Genomic DNA, 19386 nt, shown 5'->3' with positions numbered 1-19386 from the left:
CAGACTTCGCTTGTCTGTTCCCTCCCACGGTACAGAGTCATTTAGTTTCACGTCTAGCCATCAGTCGCTCATTTATCGACTAATTTGAATACGCATCTCTCACGTGATGACAAGGGTGGAATACCGCGCCAGAATTAAGTCCTGAATCTTAAAGTTGACCGGTGGAATGCACAGCAAAGTGCACCTGGGACTTTCATGCTTTCTTATGGTTTCCTGATATATATCCGTGGAAAGAATGAATAAATTGATACGGATATATTTTTGACCAGATACACCGGCATCCGGTTGGTCTATTTGTCAATATGGTTCACTCATCAACACACGTTTTTTCGTTCTCCATTTGAAATGAGAGAAGCAGATCTCTCACTACCACTGTCATTATACTTACTCCATGTGAATTTCCTTTTGGTACATGATTGTGATGATTAATGCGGGGAAGTATACTCACTCATTTGTACATGATAGAGTGTGTCGTTCAATTTTGACATAATTATGGGAAGGTCCGTCTGCGGTAACCGCTAACGGGGCTGTTGAAAGAGTCGCACCAAATTAGTGAACGCTACTGTGCATGTTCTATCCTAGCGCTTGCTCCAAAACCAAGATTTAACAAAGAACAATCCAGCTGATGGTGCTTTGACACATTTGTCCGGGCTGCCGCGATTAAGTGTTGGACAAATTTAGCAAAGGTTTTATCACGAATTTAATTGCTGGTTTTAGTGCAGTTACTGTAGGTTTTTTTTTACTTTTTACACGCTAGTGACATAGATATTCAAGATTACGGCCGTCCGTTGTTATTACGAAGAAAGCTTGTGCACAACGCCTCATTAATTTTTTCGTATTTTAGGCACGGATTTTAGCTGTGCACACATCGCGTCTTGACGTTGGACATTTTCACAGAACCTCTTACACTGCGAGACGACTTGGGTCGGTTTCAACCAGTTAGAATTTGTAAACCAGAAATAATGTTGGGCGGCAAGTTAATCGTCATTCGCGACGGCGCAAGACAACGGGCTTTTCTCCCGTCTGCAAAAATTCTAAACAGAATGTAGTATGTCCTGAGAGTGAAGGTTCACCAAAGCGACCTCATAGGGCTCCTTCAAGCTTACAGTTGACCATCCCTGCAATCGGCTAGGTTATGTTACACCTCTTACCACAACCTGATACTGACCTTCAAAACATGTTTTGGAACTGTGATGCTGGAAACAAGGATCCGCAAACAGCACAAAGTGCCTCCACATCCTGATGTGAAAATGTGGGTGGCGTGTGGAGAGAATGTCTACTGGAGTTCTTTGGTTCACATTGGGATGTGAATCGTACTGCAAAAGCTAGTGTTGTTAGTATCTCTGAGGAACATAATTTTTTTTGTTTAAAACACAACGTGAAATGCCAGAGTGTGATTAATGATATCAAACCATATGGATGAGGATCGACCAATGCACCCATACTGGAAACTATGTGAAACAACACTTATGCTAACACCAGCTGACAAGTGATAGATGAGGTTCAACCGACCGGCTTTGCGTTTCTAGGAAGCGACTTCATGAAACTCTGATGCTCTTGCGGATCACTGATCAACGATATTGTTTACAATGGTGTGTCAGATTGAATCAATCCCCCGATGCTTTTTCTAGCTAGGAGTTTCAATGAAGAGTGTTGTGAGTTGGTTGTTTAGTTGATACTTTGACCGACGAATTCTGACTTCAAAGAGAAGTTACGTGGATTGAAATTATGGGATACCTGAATAGCAGATTGGACAAAGTACTGAATTCACAGTCTGAAGACCAAAGCTCGGGTCATGATTTCGATCTGGCTGCCAGTTTCATTTTTGAAGACTTCTGTACACTTGTTTCAGAGCCACAAGACTTGGACATATGGTACGTCGCTGTTTATTTTCATTTGTTGGATTCGTCATGTGAAGTTCGATCCTCTTACTTTGTAACCAGCTACTTCGAGGACTACGCCAGAAAATTAGCAAATTTGCTCTGGACAGATGAACACAGTGTTTCGACATGGGAAATCCATATGAATTATATCCAGGACCGGCTTCGTTGGACCGCCAAACTTTTAAGAGTGACAGAATCTTAGGTTCTATCAGTTCGCATGTACTGACCCGTCAAGCCTGATCTGGGTTCAGCAGCAAGTGCATTTTCAATAAGCTCAAACCAGGAGCGTGTAATTTAACGTCGATTCCAATTCAAAGCTGGCACGGGCCACCTTCAGCAACATCACTATCTGGGGCGTCGATGGGTCAGGGGTTCCAAGAAGGTGGGGTGGAGTAGACGGTTTTGCTAGACTTGAATTACTGACGCCTAATAGCCATAGATTATTGCCTCTCCTCGGTTTAAAACGTTTTCTGTCTGGTGCTCCCGTAATCACAACAGCAAAATTATTGAGATGAACTTCATTTATTGTCAAATTTCCCCGTTTGTACACAATTTTTGTGGATACATGCATCAAAGCAACCCAAATATGGAAGACAGTTTTCAGAATTTGATTTTCCTACATACCCATCTGGAAAAAAGCAAGGGGGCAGAGTCACAACTGACGAAAGCTGGCCCGCATTAGTAAAAAAACCCTGATCGTACGATATTCCTGGTCTCACTTTATCTCTGCTATCCTACGGACTATCGTTGTAAGCCATGCCAGCGGTTTCGAACAACCTGTTTCATACTCGAAAACCACAGTCCTCCATGGACATCGCATTTCATTGCCTAGAATGGCGGGCTAGTCGCAAGAAGAAAGTAAAGCTAGCTGTTAAGAAAAACAAGAAAACATGTCATCATGACGCTGATGAATGCGGTTCATGGTGACACAGAAGCCAGTTGATCATCCAATAACTAGATTTCGTAACGCTCCTTTTCTAGGGGCATTTGATTCAGCAGACTAGCGAGGAGAAGCGCTCCCGGTCTAGAGGACTGAACGAACCAGAATGAGATAGATAATGAATCAGAAATTTTATCGATAGCACTAATAGGTAAACTAAGCACACCTTGCAGACTCACCATCTTTAATTTGGATGCTTCATACTGTGCTAGCTTTTTAAGCAATTGTTCCACTTTGTCTTTGTAGTGTTCCGTTTCGGCACGCATTGCATTTCCCTGCTGTTCCATCTGATCGGCTAGCAGCTGTGCCTCCGATTTCCACTGCATTGTCAACTAGATGTTACAGAAGGATGGATGATTAAATATGATTGACTGACGTGGATAAGTAGTGCGAAGTTGTCGGAGCGTCGGGGTAGAAAAATTCACTTTTTGGAATGAATGTCAATGAGAAATTAGTTTTTTACCCCCTCCTAAGTCCCGGGCATCCGTTTGAAATTCACAAATGAGTTTGTGTAAACAAAATCCAACGATGGTCAGTCTAGACAACTTTGCACGAAAAATCATCAGGAAATTGAATCTTGGTCCAGTTTCACGAAGCTAATCTGCACTTCTCACTGTATATAACAACTGTTCACAGTTATTGGCCACCACAGAGCATAGAAGCCGTTCACATACAGCCATGATGATTTGGTACATGTCTTTGACGTCGAAGGTGAACAGTGCGAAAAGTTGCCCGATGAAGCCAAAAATTACTTTTTGTGCTGGCATGCTTTTTTCCCAAGCAAAAACAGGACTACCTAGAACCCATACAAGTGGAACATATGACTACCAGTACATTAAGTGTGTTCACGGATGGTTGCCTAACTGAAATGGTATAGTGTTGTGACTACGGATAAGTCCATTGGTGTTCAGACTACTAGCTGGTAGGCCACGGGTTTGAAACTCCTTAGATTTTCGTGAGAAGAGCACAGCTGATGACTCCGAATGAGGTAAAATGCTCCTGGACTTTTCGCCATAGACTGGTCTCGTTTAGGGGACGATTTCTCAACTAAAAGTGACCAATTCTCGCATGAAGATGAATCCGAAGACATTGGTCGCAGTACAAGGGTTGGTACGCGGCCGGCCTACCCACATGAGAAGTGCAATAGCTGATCTAAAATTACTGGCTGTATTGAGTTTGTCGCTTTGTTTATCGGTTTTAAGTGATGATGTCTCGACTCACTTATTTGCTCTGTCGGTTGTCTATAAATGGACAAGTGACTATGTAGAGGCAAATTCCTAGCAAGTGCTGGGATGGTTTGTATTATTTTGTAGGACTTTTTCAACTGTCTTTTCGTGGTTCGAGTCAGGTCTAAATCAAGTCGCTGGATGGTGAACCTGCGGCGTATGGACAAATTTGGTTTCCATATATGTATACATATATATGTTTATTTATAGTGCACGCAGCAGGTGGAGACTCACAAATAGACGAAAGTTGAAACTGCAGTCAAGATGCAAGCTAAAAGCAAACTCATTTCGCATTTTGCGCTGACTAATCGATGCACGTTGTGCTCATAACATCGAACACGGCCTATTAGGTTGCTAGAGTTTTCATTGATTTGGACACAGTCGGGCCGGGTTGGGCAAATATCAGGTATTGCAAGCAGATGAAACTAATCATGTCGCACCCGGAACCTGAAACTCGCGCTGCAGGGTTATTTTCCGGTGTAGCATGAGGCTGCTCCCATTACCGCATATGTAGATCGATAAACGAAAAAAGCCCTTTGGAGGAGTACAATTATCTCTGGTTACGATTAATGTGATTTCGCTACCACCAATAAGAAATGCATCATCCGGCATCATCGCAGGATGAAGACCAGCGTTTGAAGAAGATCTGGTTTGACTACCTTAATTAGGAAAGTAGCATAAGGGCAGGTATATCGATCTTCTGGGACAGGTTGTGATAAGATGCCTTTGGGGTTGTAGTCAATGTGCGGAAGTCTTTCCTTGGTCCAGCACATCCATAACTGAACCATTAGTTGTGCTTGAGTTTCCTCCAGCATGGACAACTTCATGCACCTGCTCAATATTAAGTTTTCAAGATTTCCCATAACCAACGCACCCATAAGCTTTGGACCCCAGTCCAACTAGTCGACATAAATTATTAATCTACCCCATTGGGCGACGTGACTCGTCATCAGTTTGCACAGTAAGATAAAGTGAGGATGGCTACGTCATGAATATCTGGATTTGAAAGAGTAGAACTGTCGACTCACTTTTTGTTGCTTAGTCAAAATATCTTGCCAGCGTTTGGCACTCAGTCGGCTTGCGTTTTCCAAGGCATCGATTCGCCGTTTGGCTTCCGCCTCTTGCAGTTCCAAAGTTTGGTGCGCATGCATGACCTGCTGCAACGCTGATCGCTGGGCCGCTTCGGACTGTTGTCTGGCATCTGCCGCATGTCGTTCAGCTTCTTTTATGGACTCACTGTGTCGCTTGAACATCTCTTCGTTCAATTTTTGATTTGCTTCAGACGTTTCCAAACGTTCCTTGAGAAGTTTAACCTGAAAAACCATTTGTGTGACCTCAAACATAAGCAGAAAATCACCTCTTATTACTGCGAAAAAAAAGTACGTCAACATGGGCTTGAAGAGACAGCCATTTTTGTACCCGGCTGTTAGAACTAAACACAGTAACCCTTAACTAGATCACATAAAATTACCGGCGTTAACTTTTAAAGTCAATTAAAGGTTGCTATCTATTCTGATGAAATAATGACTTTCATTTAGAGGTTCAACTGGCCATTCGGTTTCTATTATTTAAGTTATAGGGTCAAATCAAATAGGAATTCTTGGAGTTTAATTGTGGGGTGCAGCTCAACTTAGCAGTGCTGAAAAAAGCACAGATTTGAACTAAGTGAAGGAGGTCGATCCAACATTCCACAATTAGCCACACGGCCAACAGACCAACCTGGAATACTCGGTCAGGGTTGGATCTTTGAGGGCAATTTCCTACCTTCTTACACCGTCCATCATTTATCCTAGTGTTCACAAACAGCGCATCTCACGGGAGTAAAACGAAACGACAAACACACTGCGTAAGACAAATGGGATGTTCACCTCACACAGGAGTTGCTCAATTTCACTTTGCTTCGCTGCCAGGACTCGTTCACGTGACGATTCGGACGTTTCCAACTTCAGCTTGAGCTCATCACGTTCTCTTTCCGCCTGATGTGCTCGCTGGAGAGTTTGTTCAAAACGCAAATCAACCTGGTTCGTCGGAATATTGCTGTTCATTCGGATTTCTCTCTCACTTGTGACCTTGTACTTTTCCAGTTCCATTGCCAACTGCGATCGACTCTGGAGTGGAACAGTAAAAATGTATGTTTAAGACACAGAAACTCAGTGAAAGCGGTAAGATCAGCTCTCTTTGCTCGCTGCAGTTTGTAAAGATTTATGCACCCAATTTCGTTAAATGAATGAACAGTGGTTGTCCAAACGAGAAGCTTCCAACAAGTCATGTAGGAGAGATAAGGATTTGGGAAGTCTTGAATATGAACAAATGTACATATATGTACAAAGTGACTAAAAACACTTTATCAAACCGAAATTCTATTCGCTCTTCCTTCGTAATATGATTGCTGAGCTCATGTGTAACTCTCCTTCTCAACGGACAAAAACCTTGCCAGCTGTAGCATAGTAGGGATGTTCACCGCAATGAAAATGAGAAGCAGTTGCTTAGGCGGCTTGACTAATTACGGTGGTTATGCAAATATGCGAATATTTCTGAAGTAATCCAGAAGACTGAGCCTGAGACCCGGTACTTAGACTGAGTTAAGAGAGCCCAGTCACCACAGGTTGAATTATCCATAAAACCAAGATGAGAATTCTTATAAAGCCCTTCACAGCTTCTTCTAAGTACACACGAGTAATCATAAGCAATATCTAAAGAAATATTAGGCCGAGAAGCGACAACAGGTTTAGAACAGAGTAGTCCTGAATGCGAATAAACCTGAATGTGACCTAAGCGAAGAGATAAAACATCGAGGTCTATTACGCGCACCATGCACTGGCTGGTAATTATTTCAACACTGTGCCAATTGATGGTCTTGATTCTCTTAAGAGGCTAAAACACCGACACCAAAACGCAAATAAATCTTCTGGATAGTTTCGCAGGTCCTGCTTCTGGTTCTCTGAAACGTAACGTTGGACACGTCCCTCAGCTTCTTGGACACAAAAACCTAACAAAAGGAAGTACAACCTTGGGAAATGTTGGTTTGGGCTTGTATTCCACTCGCACCAAAGGCTTGGTTGAACTAGTCAAGGCAGCCACGCATTGATTCTGAACAAACCGGAAAAGAACGGCTGCAGTTTTCCTGAGAGAACCATGTGAACATCCTACTGCCTAACTTGTGAAAGTCAAACGGTTCTATTGATTAAAAGAAGGTGTTGCAATACTTGTGCCCAAATAGCACCATCTATTCTAACGATTAATTTTTCACTAAACGTACAAACCTTTTCAACCATGTGAAGCTCTTCCAGCAAAGCGGTAATATTTTGGTTAGCTTGCTCTCGAACTTTGTCAACTTCTTCGCGCGTTTTCTGCCCAGCTTCTTCTATGAGCTTCTCAATCACAGAGCGAAGTTTATGCAACTCGCTTTCCGTGTTCGCTTGATCAGCTAGAGCTGCATCCCTTTCGTCGGCTGCAGTTTTTGCCAGTTCCAATGTATCTGAAACCTTCCGGGGAAAAACAAAGGTTCATCTTTCACATGACATTACTTATCAGGACGATTACAGCCTTTTATATGACTATGCTGCATTTGCCTTGCTGAAGTCTATCAAGCGCCTGAATTTTGTTTATTCATATTTTGCAACTAAAAACTGGATGCAGCTTGCATGAAACTCAATTGAGCCTATGGTTTATGGTGTTTCCTAAAAGTATCGACTAGATTGTCCATTTAAAACTTCACTGTCGGGCTTTGCCCTAGATGGAGTTAGCTTGCAGTACAATAAAAAAGCGTCAAGCGCATTTGTATTCTTTTCTGTTGATTGTTTGGATTGGAAAACAGTCAACATACGCGTTGATTTGCAATATAACGGGAGATTTAAATGGGTCAGCAGAGCCATTCCACTGAACGGTGAAAATCTGCGGTTTCATTTCCTTGTTTTGCGTAGCGCTTCATTAAGCACTTCGTTAGTGTGGTGACCAAAAACCCTAATTTTTATTCGGTAAAGTTACCGTTCATACAGAGAATTAGTGATGGGCTATTTTATTGCGTTATTTGCGTATTACGAAAAACCATCACGTAAGCACCAGGTGACTAGCCGCTTATTGGCACCCTGACTGTAATTCCGTCAAGAAAGAATGCGTCTGTCCACACACACACGCACACACACACACACACACACACACCGAGTTTTGAATGTGCGAAATGCTAACAAAAATGAGCTATTTGACATTCCCCCGATTCCTTCTCGATGGAAGTCGTTTTGTCCTCAAATAGTACGAAAAACGTTAAACCTAAGAAGAAATCTTGTATACTCAGTCATTTTTATAGAGCGATAACTTCTGTCTGTAGGTAGAACAGTTCACTCTTAGAAACGTGAATGAAACACAACTGAAAAGCATCCCGGTGATATCATATTCCTCTACTAAAACGTGCCTCCACGGGCTGATGCAAACGAAACTATATGTTTAGCTATTGTGTGGAGCAGAGTGCAAATATTTAGTGATGACTGGGTGACTTCGAAAGCAACTGCATAAAATGTGGAGTGAAATTAAGAGGGAAGTGTCGAGTACTCCCGAAACAGCTAACCACTTTTAGGGAACTAATCCTCACTCAAATGAATTTAACAAGGGAGTCTCCCATGCGGTACTTACATGGATTCTCACCCCAGGAGGTGGGAATTTTAGCGCAACCGCATTTCAACAGAATTACGTAGAAAGATGCTTCTGAGGAAAATGTGACCATAACTTTTCAAGACATCTCAGGCACTTCTGATAGTCATACAATCAGGTTAATAAACAAACAACTTGAAGCCCACATGAGTCGAGTGCACTGAATGGTTCGACAAACTAATAGCACTTTTGCTGTTTCTAATCTCTGATTGCCTACAGAAGAAGAGTTACGGTGTCTTTGCTCGAAAGAAGAGGAAAGAAGCTAACATCAAATCTGATGACGGAATCAAATAAAATCGTTCCACTGCGGAGGTAATTGAACGTAGGTGTCGTCCTTGGTATGACGGACGACTATTGTAGATATTCGATGCCCCGAACTACATGTCCATTTGTGATCACGCGGATCCTTACGCAGAACCCAAATAGTACAAGCCCACATCCCAAGTTTTTCACTCAGAACCTTAATCCGAATGCCCTTTGTAGAACATCTGTACGGTTGCTCCATAACGTTAGAAACGAATTCCAGTTCCGTGTGGAACAAGCGTCAACAAAACTCATTCGATTTGTCAGCGAGGTTACACATAACTCAGGTGTCAAAAAAACAAATGGAAGGTACGATAAGCAGTTGGAACATTGATACTGTAGTTTTCCGGCATTTGGTTGCCAATGCCAAGTTAATACTTCCTCATGGATGGTTCCAACTTGTACGGGAGCACAGCTGTCATCCTGAAGATTGAAAAGTAGTGATAATCTCGTGTAATAAATAGCTCAAAGCGTGCTCTTGGACTGCACAGTGAGGGTTTAACGGGTCATTTCAGCTTTTTCTGATATCAACGTAAAAAGAAACACATGGATAGATCGTACCTTTTGAAAGGTTTGGTTAACCGTGCGGCAGGCAACCTCGTATTTTTCTTCCAAACTGGAAAGTTTTCCCTCCAACTCCTTCACACGTTGGCAAGCACTGTCGTATAGCAACTGAGTTTCTGCCAGTTCAACCTTTACAATGGAAAACAAAAGGAGGGGTAACTTGAAAAGCAGTCTATCCGGATAAAAAACGCCGAGGCTGCGCTGGAAGGCTTAGTGAAAATGGAATATACTGGGACGAAATTATGTACACTGATCCATCGGACGTTTATGACTTGCAAAATAAAGGTGGTCGTAGTTCAGCGAAGTCTATGAAGCACGTAGACACAGTCATATTGGTTAAAAAGTAATTTCAGGCTGAGTCATGCCATAGATAAAACTGTGAACGTTAGGTGGAGGGCAAAGACTTTCGTTAGCAGACTCGGTAATGTAGACAGAAGCGGTCAAGTCCTAATTTACGCTACGCTTGAATCAAGAGATTAAACTGAGGGAAATAGATACGCCTCCAGCCCGATGGAGTTCATTTAGAAAACTGAATCAAATCAAAACCTAGCAGCGACTCGTGTTCACGGAACCTAAGTTTAGCATAATTCTGAAAATAATTCATCCAGTCGTAAAATAATTTTTAGCTCTATTTTTCGTTGGATCTGTATCCGGCACAACCTTGCCTATGGCAACCGTGTTTGGACACATTCGACCGCAAAAGTCCAAAAGACCTGCTTATCCTCACGGAGAAGACAGCCAAAATAAGTACTTAAGTTACCGGTACCTGATTTCTTATGCCGCTTGGGGAATAGTCGAGGCGAATAAAGTTCGGATTTCCGGGGATAGCAGAGTATATGGACACCACATTAAGAGCAATAACATCAAAGATTAAAGTATCATAAGGTCTGATAGACCACCCATAATCGTTAGAGGTCGCATGCGGTGGCTGTGCAAAAGTAAGCGACAAACTAGCTCCGGAAACATCTGCTGTAATTTGTGCAAAACCCACACAGGAGTCTTCCAAAGAAAGTAGTCGGCTTCCTCACAATAAGCTAGTAGTGCATACTAGGAGCTGAAAGTTCTGGACTGAAATTCATCAGATATCTGTATAGATATCAACTAATGTCAATTAATATTGAATTAAATATAAACACAATCACTGTCCTTATCTGAGCAATGTCCTGTTGTGGACAACGGATGCCAGTTCTACTACATATGTAGACTAAGATTTTAAAGTATAATTGCGATTAGCCGCAAAAAGTGATTCGCAGTGAGTTGGAATCCACAGTTCATAGAAAGTGATGGGCCAGGAGCACAATTATTGTGAAAAAATCACTCCTCTGGGGCCCACCGAATTTGTTTCAGAGCTGCAAATCCAGCGTAGCTGAGAGAAAATTTATTTCCATGCATAGAAATTGGACAGAACACGACATTTGAAGTTGCTAAGTAGGTGAATGTGACGACTAATCAGTGGTCAAGCACGATACATGCACGACCATTAAAAAGTACATATGGGTTAATATTCTCCTCCCTTCTCTCCTTTTTCTTACTTCTGGTGATATGCACTAACAACAAGCCCATAACAACTTTTCACCAGAATCCTCTGCATCCATGAACGAACTACAAGACTACCCATGAAAATCTAGATATGACACATTCTAGAATCACCGACTGAATTAGACAACCTACTTGGAGGCTCTATCACTTACGTTCTTGGTGAGTTTTTCGAAAGGCACACTCAAAACTCCCGCGTAAAAATGCTATTTATCAAGAATGATCTAAAAGCAACTCAGCTTTCAGTAGAAACATGAACATTTATGGTGGTATTTTATTGCAAGAACCATATAATTTTTGTGTTGTTATGATCGTCTGGTTACAATGGCTTCTGATCTAAGAATCGGCTGATAAGATTTTCGAGATATTGCGACATATGTATGGTGGTGGTACACCACTCATAAGGCTGCTGGAAATTCTTCGACAACCATCAACGGATTTTGCCCTTCTTGGAGCTTATCAAGTAGGCGCAGTCCCCGAGGTTCCGCCAAACTCATGTTCTAATTGAATCCAAATTGGACTGTTTTCGATAAATACACTCATTTGCAAATCAATTTAGGCGCAGTCTCGAATTCCCGTCAACCTTGCGTTCTACATGAAACTAAATTGCACGAAATTAGTAAAATGCCCTCATTTGCAAGCAAATTTTGTTTTTTGGGCGAGACTCCCTTGGAACCCGGCTGAATCTCTCATTTAGGATATTTTTAAACTCAGGGACTTCGCCTATCTGATGAGCCCCAAGAATGGCAAGACCGACCACAGGCTGTTGAAGGATTTTCAGCAAAATTATTACGTCCGAAAAGAGAATGCTTTTATTCACCAAGCATCATTATGTTTGGATAAGATGGGTGACTGCAAGTGACCTTCAAAAGCAAATTAGTTTTGCAGAACACATGTTCCGGCTATTTCGGGGGAATAACAACTGACTGGTTTGTTGTAGAGTAGTCTGGTGCAGTTTTCTCAATATGCATAGTATTTCTAGTTCTAATAACAAAAATCGGTCGATACCACCAAAGAGCGGTACTTACTTTGAGCTCATCCTCTTCCGCTGGTCTCCCATGCCTGAAGTTAACCTCTTTGGAATTATCTCTCTCAGGGAACTCATCCATTTGACGCTCTCCATCGTCAGTTGGCGCTCCACTGGTGAAAAATAAATATTGCCAGTTGAGTTGCGTTTCAAATAAGTGCATAGTTGGTCTTCTATGGAGGGACAAGCAAGTTACGCTCCGGAAAAAGCCCTTCTTTTGGTGTGCTTTTTTCGGAAACGACCCGACGACTAGAGAAATTTTTAAGCAAAACAAAAATTTGCCACTAATTGGGGCTAGTCTTTACTACTGCGTCTCTCAAGAAAAAGCCAAAAATAAATGCACACGGCCCCCAAAACTGACTTTTTAAAAAACGCATTTTCTTTCACTGAATTTCTTAGTCCTTTCAACTGGTCTTCCTGTTGAAATCTGTGGTCATTCATCTTATGGGTATTTGGGTCGGAAGATGTTGCCAGTTTGTAAATTCGGAGCTCATCTTCCATACGGCTGAGTTCCTCTTCCATTCGGTTGCGTAAATTTGACTCTGCCCAAAGTTCCTAGAGCAAACACCAGTGAGTGATTGGGACATACCTCTTTGAGAGATTCGACTTGCAACTCTAAGTTCTGTACAAGATTATCCTTATACATGCTAGAACTTGTGTTGCTATGACATTGGGTTTGTTCCAAATGCAGTTTCATTTGTTCTACTTCCAACTTGAGCTGTTGAATAACCGACTAAATGCCGATGGGCCAAAAAACAGGCAGAAAACTACCATTTCCTTAGTAATTGTTTCTGTCATTTGCTTCATTTGCATAGGTGAGAATTCAACTTGAGCTTTCATTATTGTCCAGCGAAGAAGACGCAAGAGCCATCAAATATCTGAAGAGGAAAAAAGATGGAACTTTATTTTTGCAATCCTCCTCTCAGAACGAGCCGTCACTTAGGAACGTATTGTAGTACAATATAAAAGAATATTATCTGATGTATAGGCGTAGTGCATTAATAATGAGGTTGCTGAAAATTCTTCGGCAGCTCACGGCCGGCTACGTCCTTTAATGTAAGTATGATACAGTATAATATAACACGGTAAGATGTGGTAGAGTGATAACACAACAATCCAATATTATAAGGTAATACAACATAATGTATTTTGGTGTAAGGCAGTTTACTTCGATATGATTTAATATACAAGGACGTAACACTATAAATAATGTGAGGTAGTACAATATTAATAGCAATAATAGTAAAATAGTTTTAATAGATACAGTATGTGTTATACTAGCAACTCTTTTCAAAATTAACCGTGGATTAGTAGAAGTTGGCTAACTTAAAGGATTACTGTCTGGCATATTATCGAATGGTTTCCGTCATAACAGTGGTCTTAAAACCCTAATAAGTAACTCAGGAAAAATCGATGAAAAACAGAGTTGCATTGGGCTTTTTGAGTAGAAATGAACCCAGTATATCCAGGAACTGTTGGCAACAAGATGTTTGGGCGAACTGGCTATCAACCAGTAGAAAATGTCTTGTTTGAACAGCTGAAGAAATGTAAAACCCACGTGGCTACCACAAATCAGTTGATCCTATTCAACTTTCATTACGGGCGAGTGCATACACACTACTGTCTGGCTCCAGACTCTATTAGCTCCTTTTGAATATAACAGGATATGACCCCGAGTAGTAATACAAATCATTTTATCCGTTTCCAAGTTGCATGTGGTATGTTATTTTCAGTAAAGCTATGCGCAAATTTACCATATAAAAGGTGCATTACCTGGGAGTAAGTTGCGCTGATTATGCACCTGAAGGTTGGGACCTTGTGTTCTAAAATGAGGACTATAACTGGATAGCAGGTCGTTTACAGCATTTGATGGACTGTTTGGGAGACCTGCTGGTTGCTACAGAGTTCAATTTGTGCAACAAATGCTTCCAAGTTTAAAGGTTTTCAACCTACTAATATGAAAGCATTTATCGACTAACGGTTAAGAATTCGGACGATTTACGTTTAAATAAGCTAGGCTCTCTACCATCGATCTTAGGGATGTCGTCTTCGTGGATTCGTAATTTTGGTTTATTTTGAAGTTGACAAAACTCACATATTAAGTCGTGTAAATGATTAGAAATCAAAAGTGACTGATTCAATATAGGAGCACTGCTTCTTTTTCCAAACCGCTACCCCACAATTCCTTCCAATCTAATACAACCGTACAACTGTTGGCCTTACTTGCAGGATAGCCACTACTTAATTATGAATGAAGCTGCCAGGTATTTCATCAGTATAATGCAAAATGGGTAATCTAAAGTGATTTATAATTTTAACCTCAAAGGTTTTTCTGTTGTTATGTGACTTTCATCAAATAGTCTGATTCACAGGAGGTTACTGAAAAGTTGCACTTGTTTTGACCGTAATATATTACCGCCAGTTTGGCTCACAGTACTCAGTGCTCGATGTTGTGCTGGTCTGAGACTAGAAACTCTAAGTTAAACCTCCTCCATTTCCGGTGAAATTATCCTTATCAGTTCATACCAAAGTGTAAAAGTTCCATTATCTTCTGACATAATTACTATGATCACCGCAAAATCTAGATTACTGGCTCGACAGATAGTATCCTATATTGGTCAGTGGTGTTTCTGACAGACTGATGCCTCTACAGTGCCTTGGAGATAACCAATTCTTCTCTGGTAGGTTTATTTTTGTTCAAAATATTTAACCTGGGGCGAACTTTCCCTTCACCAGTTTGTGTATTGGTATTTCAAAAACGGCCAGTAAGAGTCCGACCTGTCAATCTTCAAGTAGTAGACGTACATGTTTTCAAATAGTTACGCGTGTCTCTTGCTGGAAAACCTACCTGGCTCCAAATGCGTTAAAAGTATCTGGTAATGGTGAACATCTTGTCGATAAAAAATACCTACCAGATCACATCCGAAGTCGCAGTCCATGAACTGTTAAAGTTTGGAACTTGGAGAGAAGTGGCCGTCTCTTAAAAGCCTAAAAATAATCTGTTGCTTTCGACAACAAAGCTTCATTCTATTGAATAAGTCACGGAAATTCTTGTCAGGGTATACAGAGAGTAATCTGGTGTAATCCTACAGTAGTAGGAGGCTTAGACGTCGGATATGCCACAACCATTTACTGTTCAGGACGACAGAACAACTTGTCACCATTTCAGCACCTATTCCATTCACCCTTTACGGTGCCTAAAGATTTGTATAGCAAACTTTTTCAACCAGTTTGGTACAACTCTTAGTTTCCACCCAGAAAACGTCTACAGTTTCTAACTACGTTGTGTGCCCAATACCAAAGTGAGTCTCAAAGTTTCTGAATAAATGCAGAGCGCCCGACGCTCACTTGCATTCCTTGGTAGCATGTGTAGTGTTTTTCCTTATTTTGTCAATTTTAATATATGAACTCCCTGCTCTCTTTTATATCAAGATCATTGTAAGTCATCAGTACACTTTGGTGTGATGTTATACGCACAATGCGTTGCACTACCAAGTGAAAAGCTTATCTCCTATTGCATTCATGCAAACACTGCAGATGATTCTTTCTAGACGGTTTCTATGGGCAAATCACTAGAGTTGGTTTCCGCAGCATGATATTCAGTCAATACTTGAATACAAACTTCATTAGGTAGGGAGCTAAAAGGTTTGCGTCTAGGTCTGTAAACATGGTGCCACTCGTTCTTGCATCACTGACAGCCAGTGGATGCTGGCCAGCAGCCAATAAATCCAGTTAGTGAAAAAATCTGATGATGTAGAGCGCGACTAATTCCTTTCATTGCTTCCGAATCAGTCCAGTCGCTCCCGATTCCACGGCTTTCTCGGTCGCCAAATCCCGGCGAACCAGCCAAGTGTCAAACAGATGTCACTAGAAGAGGCAAAGAATCCAAAATATGAGTCGTACAAGACCAGCAATATGCTATTACCGCCTTAGAAGCTTAGTCAACAAATGATAGAACAAATATGGAAGCAGGTATACCATTTGGATATGCTGCCGAGATAAGCCAGGTTACGAAAGAGTCGTATTGCATATGGATGGCTCCTCATTTCAAGTTACCCTGGTAAAGGTTTAGCAACCGGACACTAAAAGTAAGGCACGAAAGTGCTGCCCGACCAGTTGACGAAGATATTCCTTCCCGTCTAGCAGCTATGTAGGGAAGTCACAGTAATAAGGCCACGTGTGCATAGACCTAGACCGATAACGCACCGAACAGCCAGCCATTTAGCACCTGACTCTGGCCTCCTTCAAAAAATCGTTCGACTCACAGGTAAATGGCTTTTATTTTTGCAAGATCTGCAATATTTTGCACATGCGAAGACTTGTTATTATGGCAACTCTATCTGATTCTGACTCTAGTGTTGTCCAAAAGTTTGCAACCAACTGCGGCAGTTATGGCATGTTAGCCACCAAAAAGTTTTGGCTAAATTGTTGTGTTAGCCAAAATCGTTTAGTGCCACATGTGTCGAAAAGCAGTTTTTGTGTTCTCGATGGGGCTGACTGCCAGATTGTGATGCGAAACACAGAGAAAATATACTGAGTGATTGTTAAGCTACTCAGTTTGTAGAATACCTGTTTAAATATATGGGACCATTTGACAGCTTTGGTTCACCAGCACGTTCTGTGCATAACCAACAGGCTCTCATTACCGTTACATCCAGATATCTTGCCACGGCTCGTAGAACCCAGAAGAAAGGCAGGCAAAGTCTTAAAAATGCTACTGACACATACGAGACTCAAACTTATTTAATAAGTAGGGAAACACCCAACAAGCGCAAGAGCAAATCCTAGCTAGCAAAGCTCACGAGGAATACATAGCATGTCGGGAAAATGGCTATTAGATGTTTCAATACCCGGTATTTTCATGAAAAAGTAAAAATGTCGGTTCTATGGCAGTAAGCAGCACCATAGTACAATCTAGGACTTCCGAGGCGGGGCTCTTATTCCAGAACTTTGATACCAACAGGGCGTAGCAGCCTGATCGGTAATTGTGGAATGCGGTAGTGTGAGGAGCTATGCTGACCCACTTCCAGTGACACAATTCTATCCTGAAAGACCCAGAAGCGGTGTACGATTGTTTCTTTATTGTCTAAAATCATCAGCACAACGAATTTCACAAAACTCGGTGGCTAGACACTCGACCGTTTCCTCATCGCTGTGAGCTGTAAGAACCGCGTACTCGTCGTCAGTGGTTGTAGCAGTCACAGTTTTGCTCACCAATGATTTGGAGAGGTGGAGTAGGTAGACGCTCATTGGAAGCGGGAGCTGAAAAATCCTGCGTAAATACAGAACTGTCAATAGACCGGAGGAATTGAAGAGGGGTCTGTGCATTAAAGGCAATAGTTTGGATGCAAGAGCGCCGTCGATGCGCGACTGGGCCATGTCCGAGAACGTCTCCAAGCATTGATGTGGCCTTTCTTAGAGTCCCAATCCAGAAATACGGCAATGACCAGCGCAGCTGAGTTTGCTGGTACTGGCTTTCACACTTCGCTGCCAAGTCATTGTTCGACCGCTTCTGGCTCTCTTCCACCCTACACGTGGTTATGGAAAAGAGCCCTTCGGGGAGTTCAGTCGACTGGCATACGCAGCACGTGGTCAAGCCAGCGCACACCCTATGCAGTGTGATCAGTTAATCTATTGAGGGTGAATTATTTCTTCCGAATACCATTCGATGGACTTCAGAATTGCTGATCCGGTGTTCCCACCAGATTCGGGCAATGCTCAAAAGGCATCGATCGTCAAATACTGAAAGTCTTTTGACGTCCTCAGCGCGCAACGGCCAGGTTTCTGACCCACAGAGTAATATGGAGCGCACCGCAGCATTTCAAACTTGACCCTTGACGGATAAGCTGATGTCAAGCCTACGCCACAGGTGACTCAGGTTCACAAAAACTGCTCCGGGTTTCTCAATCCGGATGGAGATATCATCTTTCGCGAGACCACCGTGGCTGATACAGCTGCCCAGGTAAGCAAATTTGTCTATTACCTCAATCGGTGTATTCGCAAGCATGAGGCCAGGGTTCGAGCTCACACAATCTTGCAGTAGCACTCTGCAGGTGTGAAGCGCATGCTCAACCTTGGGGCAGACTTATTTAGATTTAATTAATGTCACCTGCATTACCACGGGGTCAGATCCCAGAAGAGCTATGTCGTCTGTGTACTCCAAATCTGTGAGCGGACGTCTCAAGAGCACTTCTACTCCACAGAAATTACAGGCTGGTGGCGAATCCTTCATGATCCTATAAATGACGAAGTTGAAGAGGGAAGATGAAACAGGACAGTCCTGTCTGACTACATGATGTGGCAAACTCAGAGAAGAGCTTCGCGTATACCTTCACATGGGAGTTGGCGTACAGTGCATTAAGGAGGAGCAAATATTTATAGCGGACGCCTTTGCTTCACAGAAACGGCCATGGTGCCTGGCAGTCCACAGAGTCAAAAGCAGCTCTCAACTTTAGAAATACGACCATTGTTCGTTACTGGAAGCAGTGTTGCTGTCCCAGAATCTGTCGGAGGTTGAAGATATGATCGATGCATCCTCTTTCAGCACGGAACCCAAGTTGGTTTTCACGGTACTGTCTTTTCCTGTTTTCAGTCAACACTCAAAACTTAAGAGCACTGTAGATGACCCAGCTGAAACAAGCCATTCATCCGTGAGTGAAACCAAATAATTTTTTTTCTTTTTTGACTGATATCTTGAGTGACGACTTCTTAGGAGGAAGTTTATCTCATTTTGTAAAATTATTCTTCGTTTGACGGCAATGTGAATAGGTTTGTTTTTATTAGATGTTTTGTTCGTTTAATGAATGATCCAGTATTTATCGTATAAAATCACTGTGGCATCTTTTCTGCCATGAGTTTCAAGCAGGGTAGAAAGTGTACAACCAAAGTTCAAAGCTTATTAGGTCAACTCAAAATGGCTTTATCTGTGATTCAGCGGACAACCATGGACTAACATGCCTCAATAAAGAGACCCCCGAGACATCAGAGAGACACGGCTGCCGGTATACATAAAACGTAGTGTACTAAGTTTAGCATGGATTTGGACCGTACTTGAATAAATAGCATGATTGTGGCTTGTGAGTGGGTATGAAAAACAAGAGAAACTGTCTACAAAGTTCTCTCTAACTTCAGGAGAGCAACCAATTGTACACAGCGCACTTGATTGCAAGTAGGTTGGCTGTACTAAACAAAATACCAATATCGAAAATTCACACACTCAACTAAGACATCTATGTTTCTAAGACAAGGATAGAGCCTTCG

General features: G+C 42.0%; 1 protein-coding gene across 1 annotated transcript; it reads right to left on the bottom strand.

The window, feature by feature from the left end:
* Positions 1 to 2837: 2837 nt before the first annotated feature.
* Positions 2838 to 12990, bottom strand: T265_03376 (hypothetical protein; the record flags this gene model as incomplete). The annotated part of the gene is made up of 10 exons (XM_009167845.1): positions 2838 to 2915; positions 3003 to 3155; positions 5078 to 5362; positions 5918 to 6157; positions 7313 to 7534; positions 9561 to 9692; positions 12128 to 12239; positions 12488 to 12681; positions 12716 to 12859; positions 12898 to 12990. The coding sequence occupies 10 exons, from the start codon at positions 12964 to 12966 to the stop codon at positions 2838 to 2840; spliced, it is 1629 nt and encodes a 542-aa protein (XP_009166109.1).
* Between the last annotated feature and the right edge of the window lie 6396 nt (positions 12991 to 19386).

The sequence above is a fragment of the Opisthorchis viverrini genome (genome assembly GCF_000715545.1).
Source record: "Opisthorchis viverrini unplaced genomic scaffold opera_v5_48, whole genome shotgun sequence".
NCBI lineage: Eukaryota > Metazoa > Platyhelminthes > Trematoda > Opisthorchiida > Opisthorchiidae > Opisthorchis > Opisthorchis viverrini.
The sequence above is the reverse complement of the archived record's forward strand: the minus strand, read 5'-3'. Positions and strand labels throughout refer to the sequence as shown.